The sequence below is a fragment of the Acinonyx jubatus genome, chromosome D2 (genome assembly GCF_027475565.1).
Source record: "Acinonyx jubatus isolate Ajub_Pintada_27869175 chromosome D2, VMU_Ajub_asm_v1.0, whole genome shotgun sequence".
NCBI classification, from domain to species: domain Eukaryota; kingdom Metazoa; phylum Chordata; class Mammalia; order Carnivora; family Felidae; genus Acinonyx; species Acinonyx jubatus.
Genome location: NC_069393.1, coordinates 80,656,789 through 80,672,909, shown reverse-complemented (window position 1 = coordinate 80,672,909; position 16,121 = coordinate 80,656,789). Strand labels below are relative to the sequence as shown.

Genomic DNA, 16,121 nt, shown 5'->3' with positions numbered 1-16,121 from the left:
GGTAAGAAATGTCCCTGATTTTGCCTGCTTTCTTTTAAAAATGTAAACTTTTGACTAGCATCTATAAACAGCTGCCTTGGTTGGTGGTTAGCACATGCTAGTGCAACCCAAAAGCAGAACAGGATGTCATTTGCAACCCAAGCTAACAGTGCCACACCCGCCATGTCATTGCTAGGACATGGGCTCAAGTGTTGTGCACAATACTGTACAGAATGACCTTGGTCAGAAATGAGCTTAGGGCAAGCTCTAGTAGAATATGCCGAATAGAGAAAGTCATTTTACATATACGTAAGGCATGGAAGAATGCAGAAGGTCAATGTCATGACACAGGGGAACCCTGGAACGGATTTGACAAATCTGGCACCAGGTGGGAAGGTTCATGAGGAATGTCCTCTTGGGGTTTATCATCAAGAGGACAAGTCTAAGGAAGAAAGTGGCCATGTCTCGTGAAGACAATAGGGAGGGTGTGATGTACATACACGCTCTCGATTGTTCCTCTCTACTAAGCCAAAAGTGGGAATCCAGAGAAGCCCTGTACAGAAAGTGATGGTGGACCAAGTCAACGCACATGCAGCCACACAAGGATTCCAATTGTCGCCCAAATACAGTGGGGTCACAGGCAATGATCAGCAACACGTTAGGGCCAAATATGGTCACTTGATTAATAAGAAAAATACACAGAATTCAAAGGTCAAGCCCTGAGTTTACCAAAGCTCACTGAGACAACATGACATTGAGTGGAAAATCTTTTTGTCAAATGTTTATGTAACACAAAATATAATGAGGAAAACAAAAGTTATTTTCAATTCAAAATCCATGATGCGTACAAGAGAAGTTTACATAGTGAAGGTGATAAAAATATTGACTGCTGATGTTGACAGCAAACCTCCTGTGCACACTGTTACTATGTTGAGTGATTCTCTAAATGTAAATTTACCCCCTAAGTGTACATAAGCCAATTCAGGTGGAAGCTCTTCTTCTGCCACAAATTTAACAGACTGTGGTTATCACGTTTGCCCCTGGGTACAAAGTAATATTTGGAAAAACTACACCTGGCTGTTAAAAATATCAGTGAAGAAAGGTCAACTGAAGTTGTTAGAGGAAGCAGCATCAAAGCACCCCCATGCTAGTTTCTTGGGGCGACTGAGCCAAGAAATAGTGAAGGCCTGGTCAAGAAAATCCTGCTTATCAAACCTTGTGGTTTATTCAACCTTCCACAGTATGCTCCAAAAAATACTCTCAGGTTCTTGTTTTTTTGGTTTTTGTTTTTGTTTTTTTAAGGAGGAAAAGAGTTAGCAAATGCCCCACCCTCTACCCCCCACCCAAAACAAAACACAAAAAACCCCACCAAACGAGTGCCGCCTCACAGGACTTATAGACCTCACAGCCAGAGAAGGTCAGTGGGAAGGCACGGCAGCAGCATAGCATACTTGACCACAAGGCCGAGCAAACTGTTTTCTCTACAGAGCCAGAGAATAAATATTCTGGAATCTGGAGATCAAGAAGTAAAACAGAAGATATTCTGTAGATAATTATGTAAAAACTTTCACTAGTTTTTACTATCAAAATCTTTATGGACACTGTAATTTAAATTTCATTAATTTACACAGTTTCCAAATATTCTTCTTCTTCCTTTCCCCCCCCCCCAACCATTTAAAATGTAAAATCCATTCTTAGCTTGCTGGACAAAAATCAGACCAAGGATGGGATTCAACCCGACAACTATAGTTTGCAGACCTGTACTCCAGCAGACCGAGAGGTCGCGGGGCAAAATTAAGCCACGGAGTCAGAGTATCTGGCATCGGTTTTCCCTCAAAGTTCATTTAAAACACCAGAAGCGTAAAGGTGCCCTGATTGTCTTTTAACAAAATCAGATTATCTCCTTCACCTGGTAGCTGATGTTCACATTCTGGATTTATTTTCCATATCATCTTCGCTGTAGACGTCGCATTGGTTTTGTATGATAAATGCAGACAGGAGCAAAATGGGAAACACACATTAATCAGTTTCCATTACCATGACGAGCGACGGCATTGGGAAGGCATCTGGTGTGAGTGAGGTGTCTGCTCTTTAACAGCCAGCGACCACCAGCCACTGCTTGTAATGCTCTCCTGTTCTTATCTTGTAGGCTTTCATATCGGACTGGGCAAGACACAGCTAATTGTGAGACATGCAGGAACAGTGCATGTGTTATCTATAGGTATGTTAACGTTCTCCTCCTCCCACTTTTCTATTACGAGTGACAAATGATGTTTACCCACAAATGCAAGAATCATTGGGGGCCGTGCTGGGATGATCGTATGAGACACCGAGTAAAGGGCCTTACCTGACCACAGTTCTAAGCTACTTTTCCATCCTCAGCCCCAGGTCTATGATCCCAGGATGAGGGAGAGCTTGAACTCGTTGGTCTTGCAAATGCATCTTAGTGGTTTTGAAAACGGGGAGAGAAGTTTGATGGCCTGCTGCCTCGGAATCGATAGCCATGAGCACTGTGGTGTGTTCCAGAAAGCTCTGAAATATAAGCCCTTCAGACGGTATAGATCAAAGGCTGCAACCCACACCGCATGTGCTAGAAATACCGTAGAAGGACCCAGGCCGCTTGCATCAAATGCGCAATTTGTTTCCTTAGGAACTCACAGAGACCATTGAACTTGCAACTCTCGGGACTTAACCCCCTGTCTAGAACCCCGGCAGCTGTTCACCATGTTTCTTTTTTTCTTTATAAATTTTTTTTTATAAATTTTTTTTTTAACGTTTATTTATTTTTGAGACAGAGAGAGACAGAGCATGAACGGGGGAGGGGCAGAGAGAGAGGGAGACACAGAATCGGAAACAGGCTCCAGGCTCTGAGCCGTCAGCCCAGAGCCCGACGCGGGGCTTGAACTCACGGACCGCGAGATCGTGACCTGAGCTGAAGTCGGACGCTTAACCGACTGCGCCACCCAGGCGCCCCTCACCATGTTTCTTAATTTAAACTTTATTTAGATTACTCACCTCAACAAGAATGCAGCAGAAACTTTCAACAGGGAAAAACCATGTTAGGCTCCTCGTGATAATTTAGGATTTTCAGACAGAGTCACAACCTTCAGAGAGGTTACGGTCTTTTTTCTTCTCGGAAATGTAATTTTCACAAAGTGAGAGAGGAGTGAGAGATGTTATGATTTAGTTCATTGCGTAAAATGAAGCTTGGAGGGCAACTGTAGTTGACTTCTCAAAAACAATTCTAACTGCATAGTTACATATCCAGAAATGTGTAAAAGAACTCCCGTCTCCCCCGCCAGCAAATACACCTTCCAGAAAGATCTTCAGAGTTACCATCCTCTCCTCAAAAAAGTGGAGACAGAGAGAGGGTATAAATGTCTTCAATGTAGCAAAAAGCTGAAGTCCACACAACCTTGGGCCCAGCACATATCTCCAGTCGGGGCAGAACATTCCAGACAGGACTCAGCCTCTTTAACAGCAGAGCTAAGTCACTTGGTGACCTTCTGTGGGACCAGGCAGAAGAAACCCAAGGCAGACATGAGCGCCGATGTCACACTAGCACATTCCTTACTGCAGAAGTTCTCAACAAAGGGCAATTTTGCCTCCAAGGGGACATCTGGCAAGGTCTGGAGGAAGACATTTTCAGCTGTCATAACTAGGGAGGTGCCACTGGCATCTAGTGGGTAGAGGCCAGGGATGTTGCTAACGTCCGATAAAGCATAGGACAGCCCCACAACAAAAATGTATCCGGTCCAAAACGTCGGTTGCTCCGAGGCTTGACAAAGCCTACCCTACTGGAACCATCGCCAGGTTAAGGTCCATAAAAGGCACAGGACTCTGCAACCCTGCGGCAGCCCCCACCCAGCCTGCCAGCCCACCTGATTGTCCTCGGCTATTAACAAAGAGGAAGGTGAAAAGCAAGCACCCAGGCAAGTTCTGTTTGTCAAGAACTCGCACAAATCGCAAATTACGTCCTCGGGGACCGCTACGTATCAGAGGAGTCTGGTCCGTAGGAAGTTTCTCTACATTCATATCATGGAAGAGAATTTAGGGTCACCAGCGAAGGGATGTAACTCTGACATAAAATAACTTAGGAAAAGCAGTGAAGAACGAAAGCGCCTGGCATGTAACCTCCCCGTTTGGCTTTCGTTACTCTGGGAGCTACAGGTCACCCAGTCTTTTAACGCAACAGAGCAGAAGTGAGCAGAGATTTCCAGAGAAGGTTCAGAGTGAGCATCATGAGCACAAACCCATTTAACATTTTGTGGGTGATTGAAAAAAGAATTTATTAGGACACTCTCCAGGGTAACTGAAGTAATTTAAGTAAATTTAGCTCTAAATCCAGAAGTGACTTACATTAAAAGTGATATTAAAAGTGATTTAACAAGCCTGTGAAGGACAGAAATTGGTCTTTTTTCAGGAATTAGCTTTGAGTGGTTGCTATTTAGACTTGGCTCAGCCAACATTCTGCAGGAATCCCAGGACACCAGCTACTGGCCCACTTTCTGAAAGAACTCTGAGGGTCTCGGAACCACAGGAAATTGCGAGTAATTGAGCAAAGACTGGCCAGTTAGAGGGACCGGGGCCATTGTGATCACTGTGCTAACCTCCTACAAAAATGGGAAAATGCATGTTTACTCACAGAGATGTTCTTGTCAAGAGATGTGACCACGAGGGAAGGCTGGCCTTCCCTTGGGGGTGTGCATCTCTCTCAGGTGCATGGGAGGAGCCACACAAACCCCCCACTGGCCCTCTCTCTAAATGAGCCAAGTGTCCTTGGAGGGGTGGTAGCAGAAAACTGGGAATTTTAGATCTCTCGTGCAGGAAAGTATTTTAAAATCTCTCCTTCAGAGTGACAATTCCCCAACCTCCAAGCTTGTGTCGCACACAGAAGCTACCCTAGAAGGCCTAACAACAACGCTTCAGCTGGACTCATAAAGTCAGCCTTCCAGCCGTTAATCCAGATGAGGGCCTTGATATCACTGACACGCTGAACACACACAGCTCATCAAGCTCTGTTCCCAATTTTCCTGCCCCTTTACGTTAGAAGTCATTAAAATTTAACTGTGACTAACTTGCACAGGGTTATATGTCAACAAAAAATTTAAACGCTCTGTACGCTGGTTATTGACACTGGACCAGAGTGTTCTGAGCTCCATAGATGGTAAAAGTGCAAGCTCACTTCCGGTCAACTAATTGAAAACCCAGTCAAAAGGGAAACCATACGCTTAACCTGTTAATTTAATCTGAATCCTATAAACGGAGCTCTTATATTTACTTGGTGGAAAGTTATGCCAGTCTTTTGAGAGGCGGCCCAGGTGTTTTCTGTGAATGCGGGCACCCCACTAGCGTTCCAAGGGATTTTCCATGAGCCATCTTGTGAGGGAATCTGATTTCAGAAAGCTTCTAGATCCTGATTTGCCCCTCCCTTTTTCACACTTGATATTTGGTAACACCTTCTTCTGTCCAAAGCGTCTAACTCACAGAAATAATTCTCTTTGACTAAGTTCTATTATATTGGTTTATGTAACATTCAAGTAAGTCACATCATTTCAATGATGGGCACCAACGGCAAACACAGATCCAAACACAACATCCTCTTGGTGAGCACACAGCTGCAGAGCGAGAACAGAGAAGCCTGTTCACCAGGAGTGTCAGCCTCGTGTGGTTACGTCACCGCGGAACCACATCAGTGGTTAATCCAGGACAGCGGTGAAGGTGGCTTCCATCATACTGTCTGAATACCAAGGACTAATGTAACAGGATGAAGGAGATACTGGTCTGGTTCTTGGAAGACTTACATCTCTCTGCGTCTGCCCTGATGGCTGACAGTTGTTGATACACCTTGATTCGTAACTTCCCGATCACAGGGTTCCCTTTTGTCAAAAAGAAAGGCGAGCAAGGGGAAATTCGCCGGGTGATGTCTCAGTTTTCAGTCAGGCCTATGACTTCATCCTCAAATGTCAAATGCTTCAGGAAGAATGGAGGTTTCTTTGGTGGAACAGCATTCAGAACTCGTTAGTCCTTTTGCAAGAGAAAGCACCTGTTTGGGGGAGCCCGCAGCATTACACAGCCACAGCATCCCAGAAGTACAGGCCCAAAGTGAGCCAGAGAGAGTGCCCAGATTTCATAGGCTTTAGGATTTAAGTCCATTTCTTCTCACCGAGGAAACCTGCCAACAAGTCCTCCTTCAATTCCTGCACACTGCTCTATAGAGACAGGGTCCTGTCACCAAGGGTCAAGTTAGCTCAAGGTCAAGGCCCTTGCAGTTGGTTCCAAGCGTTGTTCTTGCAGGTGGTTCCAAGCTCTCAGATCCTAGACTTCGGGAATATTCCTAGGAGTCCCCATACCACCATCCTGGCCACTCTTCTTGGCCTTTTCCCATAGGATGCCTAGAGCACCTCGAGACTGAACACGTTGAAGGAGTTTCAAACTAAAGAAATTTTTAAATGCCAAAAGACTGGGTTATCCCAGGAACTGGTAGAACACAAGGGGCCATCGTAGCTGCCATATGCACATGTTGCAATTTGTCATACCTGTTCCCTGGCAAGCAGAGAGCCCTGGGAGTCAATGAATTTGACCCCGCCTGTCTTGCATTTACACCTGAAACCCAATTCCCCTGTCTGAGCAGCATAAGAATCCACCGTGTTTCCAGTAGCAGTTGGCCCGGGGAGCTGCAAAGGGTGCCGTGTTCAAGACCCGGCTGCCTGCAGTTCCATCAACACGGTCCTGTAATGAATGTGTACCTTTGCCACAAGCAGCGGTACATATTTCTCTGTAAAAAATAAGTCTGTCGTGGAAATATACAGGACTTGGAAGAAACATCAAAAGGACAAAAGGTCCTGAAGCAATTTCAGGGAAAAAAGATGCCAGTGCCACAAGCCAAAGGTTGGCAACGTCAGCCTGCCAGAGCCTGCTGCTTAGGCACCGGGGCGCCCCAGAGGTCGGGGCTGGACCCCGACCCCCTCTCTTGGGTGGGGTGTCCGACAAATCTCTGTATCACGTGGGACGGCACGAAGGGATCGGGTAGGTCCCTTCCGGCTCTGAGAGCTCGTTGAGTCAGGGATTTCCAAGTGATTTACAGCAGCAGTGAGTCTGAGCTTCCACGGAAAGTATCCATGGGAGGAAAAGTGTGGACAGTGTCACAAGGCATTTGTCACCCAAGGAATGTCCGTTCCTGCATTGGCAAATCGGTTTATGCACAGCCGAACCCCCATTCTTAGGCAGCGAAATCGATTGCCCTGCTCGCTCCAGTCCACCGAAACCCCAAACATCAGAAGTAGTATTTCCCATAACTGGGGATTTGGAGGTGGCTGACATGATTAGAGTTTTTCCTAAGATGACATCCCCTGGATTGTGATCTGGACCAACTATGAAATTCTAATTAAAGACCGTCTCGGCATGAACAAAGATTAAAAGAGATACAAGTTTTCAGGTTTCTTTAGCAAAACTTTTCTGGCGAATCATCCGTATTTCCTGTCACAATACGCTGTAATTGTTTCAGAAAATGTTTTAGAGATAAATTACTAATATAATCTTTGCTCAAAAGCAGTTCAAAATCCTTTGTACCCAGCCTATCTTGGTAATTCTCTAGTCGGACAAATCTGCTGAGTCACCCTGCTGATGATTCACCTTTTGTTCAGTTTGTGTTTCAGGAAGGAACAATGAAACACACCATTTCCCTCCCTCACTGAAGTGGTTAATTTCTAAAATAATACCACAACAAAATGGCTTGAATTCAGGTTTGTACATTTTTATGAAAATAGCATGTGCCAAACTCAATTCCGAGGCTTTTGGGAATGAACGCAAGATTTAAAAGGTAATAATGATGCGGATTCCAGATTCATTAAATAGCATCGCTACCAGAATTTAAATTTTTCCTGTAAGTGTTAGAAGTCTCACCATTAGTTGCAAGACCTGAGGCCACTGTACCCTCTAGGAAGATGCTGCCCACACCTGCTCCATTGCTGTACATCAAGGCCACCACACAGTTGGCCTCCAGGGACACTAATTACGTGAGGGAGCAGTCGGGAGGCAGGAATATGAATGGGTAGGAATGCCGGAAGTCTACTTTGTTTTCAACACCAGTGAGGGAGGGACCTTGCAGAAGTTCATGTTGTCTGCGTCCTAATTCTGTCATTTGATATGATCCATTGATGGTCAACAATGGGCGGGATTTCAAACCACTGTTTTGGTAAAATACCCAAGCCCTTTCCATTGGATGCTTATACGCATTTCTGCAGCAACCATTTCCACGGGACTCCTAGGAAACGACAGGCTCCACCCCAGTCACTGGGAGCTGGAAAGGAGTCTGTAACCTGGCTGAAGATAAGCCCACGCACACCCCCTAGGGTAAGACTTGCACCAACAGAGCTCTGACAAAGGGGAACCTCCTTGTGCCACAGATACAAGGAAGAAAGATTAAGAAGGAGCTGAAGGAAGCTGGGATGTTCCACCTGGGAGAGGGCCGACTCAGAGGAGGCAGGATCATCTTGGAAGGACACCATGTTGAGGAGGGTTCAGCTGTGTGCTACAGAGCCGGCTCCTCTGACTGCAGAGTCGGGAACGACCAGCAGGAACTAGGGAGAGAAACAGCCAGTGCTTCCCCAAAGATGGAGGGAGATGCCTCGCTGCTCATGCACACTCATCTTTACAGCAGCTGGGAACTTTCTAGTACCTTGCTATCTCTGACTGCTCATCAAGTAGGCAGTTCTCGAATTCTGCACGTTCTTTTCCAAAACGACCGGAGGATTTCAGGAAAGAGGAGTAAGTTTAGCCTTCCATGAGACCGGAGGAGGAACTCACAGAATTAATGGGTGGCATTCTCTCAAATCATCCTTGGTAATTCATAGCATCGCCAATAAGAGCGCCCCATATGGGGATGCAGAGTTTCCAGATGAGATCGTGCACGGAGATTTTACTGATTCTGGTGTAGTGCACAAAGTGCAAAGAGCTGGTGAGGGTGACGCATGATCAGGACAGCCACCAGCACAGTAAGCTTCATAACGAATGAAGTCTTATTGTGAAGAGAGGTAATTGCATTTGTATGCATAAATGGTGCCAAATCTAGCCTGTCCAGAGCCCACTTGGAGTGGAATCTCTACAGCCTTTGTCATTTAGTGATTATCTCTTAGTGGAAGTGCTCTGTCCAGTCCTGCTCTAATTACCGCCACTTGGTGTAGATTCAGTTCTTTAACAACATGAACTGATGTGGAGGAAATTAGCCTTTCGTCTAATATTTAACGCTCTGTTCTTAGTATTTACGGTGAATGATGGGCTAGGAGGAAGATGACAGAAAGGAGTCCCTGGATAATACCTTGCGCAGTGAGAGTCTGGCATGAGGAAGTATTTTTTTGACACAGTAAATTAAAAGTCAGAAAAAAAGATTTAACGGACCTCAGAATTCTCCCTGGAAATTCCCAAAGCCAATAATGCAAGTGTTTTCTATTCTATCAGAATTTTAAAAGTATATGATTTCTCCCACCTCCTCCCAACATATATGGATTTGGGTTTTTGTAATAGTTAGTAATACCTTAATTCTAAAATGCAACTCTGATACAGAGTAGATGCTGGAAAACCGAAAACTGATTACTGATCTCAAAGTACTATTTGTAAAGCAATCAGTTAAAATCTACTCAGCAGAGAAAGGCTGATTATATTGATAACCCTTCCCTTAAAACTCTCACCTTTGGTTATGCCCAAAGGGAATAGTTAAGGAGGCATTCACTGATGTCCAAAACTGCTGGGGGGAAGGGGGGAGTGTGTGTGTGGGGGGGGGGGGGGAAGGTTGCACTGTCAATATCGTGAGAAAATAGAGGTAACTCATTTTTATATGAATATGGAGATTTTTCTAGGGGCTCAATGTAGGACTGGGTCCCTACCACAATGCCCTGAGTTAGATCCTTTGAAATCCCATGGGGAACACAGTGACTAGAAAAGACAGTGGTTGCTAGGGCCATACAGCTCACTCAGCTCTCCCATCAGTCATCCTGAAAGAGCTCCTCTCTTACACATAGCATCCCTGGAGATACACTGGGGAGCCTGGGGTTTACATGGCCACTGGTGACACCAGAGGACACGTACAAAGAGATAATGGTTTTCTGGCCTGTGCTATGAGACTATCTATCATTAATTCCTATCAGTGCAGATAGCATTCCTTAGCTCAGATCTGAAATGAGAGAGCTCCATGGAGCATCTAGAATTCGAGTCCTGGGTTGGTGGCTCGGGGGGGGGGGGGGGGGGTCAGGTTCCTTTGCACACTACCTCCAGCACCGTGACCCCAGGAAGTCATTTGTCTCTCCGGGCAGACAGGTGCCCATCTTTAAAATGATAAGAGCAGATGAGGCGATGGCCAAGATAACGGCCAACCTCACTCTGGTCACCTAATGTTCCCCGTACCCCGCCCCCAGCACCTGCCACACTCACTATAACCAATTCTGGGGACTTCCATGTCTTCTCATCTTAACTATAGTTACAATACACTTCCTGCCCAAAGACAAAACACTCATGCTCCTCATTGAAGCCAGGGACAGCAGCATGTTGGCAGGTTACATTTCATCATTACTGTTCCCTTGTAATTACAATGTATGATCTCTGCGGCTTGCTGGGCATGTGGTGTAAGATATGCTTAATACACATCCGAAGTCTCGTTAGTGATCTGGTCCCTTTCTGACTCGAGAAATTATTATGGGTAGAGGTTATAAATAGGGCTGAGTCTTTACACTTTGACCTCTCTGGGGTACAATTTGTGAGAGGCTAAAACATGGTTCCTTGATCCTGGTGCATCTGGCCAGCCCATAAATTCGGGCACTTTGATAAGACCTGGGTGCAAGGCCAGTATTTGTACTCCAAAGGAAGTCATAGCTAAGATGGAGATCGAGGACAGAACTCAGCCCAGCACCAAGGAAGAGGGCTGTTCTCCAGTATAGTCAAGATAAAGAACCACTCAGAGAAGTCATTGTCTAACAATAACTTTGGCGATCATCGTATAATTATAGCAGGATAACAGACTAGTGTTTTTAGTTTCTACAACAGTAATAATTTCCTTGCCATAGTGTACCAGGAAAGGAGGGGGGGGGGAGATCTTATAGTTTAGGGATTAATATTATTGAATACTCCTCTACTTCTGGTATTTTACATCTTATAGTGATTCTATAAACTTGGCTTATGTACCTACTATGTGAAATAATGGTGAGGGAAGGATCCAAAGTTATGATGAATCAGTTCTATGTTCAAAGAGTTAAAAAGCTGGCAATATAAATTGTTAATATTTGAACGTATTGGCATGGGACTGACAGATAATATATACTATAGGTATATTAACACATAAACATATTTTGTATATATTCATTTAGATGACAGATTATAAATGTAAAATAAAAAACAGAACAGTAGCATTCTGTAGAGGTCAGAAGTGAGGGGATCTGGATTGAGTTCATCAGTTTATTTCAATTCAGAAGGAAAGCATGTTCTGAGCCTGACACTGTATTAAATACACCTCAGACATAAGAGGAATTAAATAGGGTCTGTCCCTCAATGAGTTCAAAGTCATGAGAGAAAAACAGCTACGATCCAGTGTGAAATGGACATGCTCTAGTAAAAATGCAGAGACAACGATGCCTGAGGGGCAGCTTGTTCCACATGAGTTTGGACAGGAAGGAGGGTGGGCAGATGTGGTTATTCTGGAAATCCCACAGAAAGAAGAGGTGTCATGTAGCTAGGCTGAAGGATGAGCAGGACGTTGCCAAGGAGTTTCAGGATTTCTGAAGGTGACTATGGAAGGTCACTGAGAAATGGGTTAGGGAGAGGAGAGAGGGGTGTAGAGGAGTAGGAAACAGAGGGAGGGGAGAGGGAGGCGGAAGAGAAGGGGGAGAGAGAGAGAGAGGGAGAAAGAGGGAGAAGAAACAGAGAGGGGGGGGAGAAGAGGAAGAGAGAAGAGAAGGAAGTCGAGATAGAAGGGAGACAGGGAGGCAGAGAAGAGAAAGAAAAGCCCACTGCTTGGCAGTTTCAATGGTCAGAGGAAAACCTTCCCAAGGTCTCAACAAGGGTAGTGGATGTTGGCCCAAGAGGAAGGATGCTGAGGGCAAATCCACTGACCCAGCTGGTGGGATGAAGCACAAAGGACTAGTGAAGCTTGATGGCAAGGTGTGTGGCTTTGGCCACCTGGATGAATGCTGGCTGTAGGCTGTGTTTGAAAGGAAAAGACAATAGGCTGGAGGAAAGATTTGATTTTGGACATGCTGGATGTATGATGCCCCCAGATATTCAAGTGGCAATGCACTTGGGAGAGTACGATGGCTATTTTGGGTCCGGGTTCTTCAACTACCTGGAGGTGTGGCCAGGGTCGTGTATGGAAACCAAGGCCCAGGAGGAAGAGACTTCCTAAATTCTCCCAGCTGGCAAGGGACACAGCCAGTCTGAAAACTCAGAGCCTAACCTTGGGCTCCCTCTGAACAACACCGGCGTTGTCCATGGTGCTGATAGGGAGCTTACAGATTCTAGCTATATACGTAAAGCATTGCACTTTGGGGAACATGATCTGTCCCATCCAGATCTACACAGCAAGAGCCAGCACATACCCTGATGACTGTGTTTCTCTGCACTCGAGGTTGTGCCATGGAACGTCCACGTGGTGGAAGAGCGCATGTCCACCACCATTTCGCAGCCCAGCAAGCTCAGGTCCGCCAAGGGGAGATGATTTACCCACAGTGGCAGAGCGCAAGTCAGTCAGAGCCACAGATAGCGAAGGGGACTCTGCCATCTCATTCAGGGAGAATTAAAAACAGACAATTCTGCTCTGCCGTCTGCGGAGCCTGCCGACGTTGCTGAGGCTGGAGAAATCCGAGATTTCAGGTTTTCCTCCACTCCAGAAAACACAAATGCTTGGGAGCCAAACTCGCTTGCTTTCAACTCCTAACTGCTCCACACAGAGGACTGAAGAAAGGGATGTTTTAACTACGTTCCCCTTAAATTAACTTGAGGAGTTGGCGACAGCGTGCTCAAGAAACCATGGCGAGGTCCAAGTATTTACAGGAGCATCAGACAAGCAGACCACCGACTGGAGAAGCTACAACCACACTCCTCTGCACAGGGAGTGGGGGGAGAGGTGTTACTACAAAGCTTAGCAGAGTCTCCAGGAAGAAAACAAAGCTTGGGTGCCAGGTGACGGAGCAGCCTAAGATTTAGGATACACTTTTGTTTCTTTGGAAACGTACAGAATAATAATTTTTAAGAAGAGCCCCTATAGTTAAATTTTTCATTTTTAAAAAAAATTTTTTTAATGTTTATTTATTTTGAGAGAGAGAGCAAGAGACAGAGCATGACCAGGGGAGGGCAGAGAGAAAGGGAGACACAGAATCTGAAGTAGGCTCCAGGCTCTGAGCTGGAGAGCCTGACACATGTCAGCACAGAGCCTGACACGGGGCTCGAACTCACAAACCATGAGATGGTGACCTGAGCCGACGTCAGATGCTTAACCTGACTGAGCCACCCAGGTGCCCCCAAAACTTGCACTTTTAAAAGATTAACCAAAGAAGTCGACTCGACAGCCCGTTGCTTTAATCGTTTATCACAGTGGGTCACGTGGAGTAGGGCACGTGGCTTCACGAAGGCCTGTGCTGTTGCGTGATTCTGTTCACGTGGAGTTCTCAACGCAAAGCCTTTGGTGAAATGGTTCGATTGTCTGGCGGGAGAAGGGGAAGCAGGCAGGGAATGGAGAAGTGTCAAGGTAAATAAGAGCAGCTCCTGGGGACTTATGTCTTGGACACAGCCCCAGGACTTCGGGGCACTCTGTCTCACCCAGCACAATCTGCAGTCTGGGTTTTGCTCAAGCATGAAAGGCGGGAACACCTAGCACAGGTAAGGCTGGCCTGGCCACAGCCCCTTCACATTCATGATTTGGAGCTCAAGCATCAGGACGTTTTCCAGACTGCTCATCCCCCTGACAGACAGCATTCTGCATGACCTACATCTCCCCATGCCAGTGCATCACGAACACCGGGTCCTGCCTGCAGGAGATGGGTGGCAGTTCCAGCCGCCTCCTGCTTCATGTGTGCTGACGGGCACACAGACCCCGGCGGGTGCAGAGAGCGGTGGAAACCCCCAGCAGAGTCCACGGACCTGGACTACGAGGTCTACAGCCCAGACTTGGAATACAAACGTCTCCACCTACTCGTTCCACCAGGGTTATGTCTCCGAGCTGGAACCACTCCAGGGCGGCAGGACTAAACTGGACAGTGGAGGCCGGTCACCCTCAGCAAGGTGGAAAACACCACCCAGACCTCCACCTGTGGCCCAGGCCTTCCTCCAGCCCACAGGAGGAATGAAACACTACTCCTGAGCTCCCCTGAGCAGAGCACGGGAACAGCTGACCACTCAGGAGCGCCTAGGGACCCCGTCCATCCTTTCCAAGATCTTCAGACAGACTCTTCCAGAAAAAGAGAAGTGGGGTCTGAAAGTGTGGGGCCCAGCTCCAAAAGGATCCTTGTGTGTGTTGCAGAAGATGTTTCCTTATCTTCTCTGACTATGTCCTGACAGAATGGAGACAGGCAGATTCCACTTGGAGCGGGCTCCACGGCGCGACCCCCAGGAGAAGCCCTGTTGGTCTGTGGCAAGGAGTGGGCTCAGGGTGGGAGGAGAGGGGGGCAGGGGGCACGGGCCACGTGACTCAACCAGAAGAGCCCAGGGCAGCTAGGACTAGAGCAGAGGTGACTTCGTCTTTGAAGGCTCTGCGTTCACTTGTCGATCCAGTAAGTATGATGTAGTCAACCGCCATGATCCAGGCTCTGCGGTGGGTGCTGGGAACAGGGGATGGGACAACATTCCCCCAGTCCCTGCACCTGCATTTGGGGGACAAGGGCAAGATAATCAGGAAACAAATAGTAAGTATTGGTGGTGAGGGCAGAGAGCGTGAAAAGAAAGGACTGGTGGGAGGGTCCTGTCGGAGGCGGCTGGAGAAGGGGGACGGGGAGTGGCCAGCTATGCCAGGGCCAGGCGGGAAGAGAGTAGGGGCCACGAAGACAATAGTAATGTCTTCAGCAGCGGTGAGCACACCCGCACCACGGGGTCTGCCAGGCAGCCACAGGGCCCCACCCCCACATCCAGTGCACTCAGGGCACTGCCTCTCCCGCAGGCACAGGATAACTGAATAACTCGCAGGGTCGGGGTCTGTGCGCAGAGTCCGAGGGCCCGATGTCCACTGGTGGCTTCTGTCCAAGTCCTCTGCTCCAGACAGGACAGCAGGTGCTGCTTCCCTCTGGCCATTTGGCTAAGACTGAAGGGACCTCTGCTGTATGTCAGCCACAGTTGGCCAGACTACCAACCTTCAGACACTGCCCTCTCCAGTCAGTTGCCTGCCTCAGATCAACCCGGTGACTTGGCGTGTTCCTTCCACAATGACAAAAGGCCCCCAGGGGACAAGAGGGCACATGGTACTACGCATCATGAGTCTGATAGCCAGGGCACACCGTTCCACAGGCAGATGCACTGCCATGTGTGAGTGACGGGCGGGGGGGAGCACGGCTCAAGGTCACTGCCAGTCTCATGGCAGGCTTTCCCAGGGGGCGTGCGTGGCCATACACCCTCCCTCCATAAAGAAGCCGGCTCTAGCTCCTGCTCCTGAGGGCAGCTTCTCAGTAATGGGGGAGGGCAAACAGGAATCAACTCGACAGATAGAGTCGAGTCATTTTGTTAACAAGAACTCGGATTAGATTACTCTGTGATTACATGGTTCCGCGGTGTGATAAATTGGTTAATAACAGGATTCCCAACGTAGCTGCTTAATGGGAATTCAATAATTAGAGGTACCCAGAACTGTACTGTCGGCCTAGGAAATGCTGGCACCCGCCTGACCATCTAATAACTCAAAACCTATCTGGGACTGTTGAAGTGGTTATGATCTGGAAGGCATGCTTTCAATACGAACCAAGCACCTGATAAAATTACCCTTTTGTACCTAACACACCACGCTGGATACCACAGCATCTCACAAACTCAATTACAAGGTCCTTGTTTTCCTTGCTAAAGGTCTAAGCCGAAGAATTCTTTAATATCTATCTTTATCACTGCTTGCTCCTGTTCCCATTATGAAATTAGTGATCGACAGAGAATAAGGATTAACTAATATCTGAATTGCATCTTAG

At 47.1% G+C, this 16,121-nt stretch overlaps 2 protein-coding genes across 6 annotated transcripts in view; one reads left to right on the top strand and one right to left on the bottom strand.

Annotated features, from left to right (window-relative positions):
- Positions 1-16,121, bottom strand: part of DOCK1 (dedicator of cytokinesis 1) — a 524,727-nt gene that overhangs the window by 288,055 nt on the left and 220,551 nt on the right. The window lies entirely within an intron of this gene.
- The window catches only part of INSYN2A (inhibitory synaptic factor 2A), a 58,546-nt gene that overhangs the window by 37,940 nt on the left and 4,485 nt on the right, over positions 1-16,121 (top strand). For all 3 annotated transcript variants that reach the window (XM_053207851.1, XM_027063393.2, XM_053207852.1), the window contains one exon: positions 2,129-2,200. In XM_053207851.1, the coding sequence (XP_053063826.1) occupies positions 2,129-2,200 (72 nt within the window). The remainder of the gene's footprint in view (positions 1-2,128; positions 2,201-16,121) is intronic.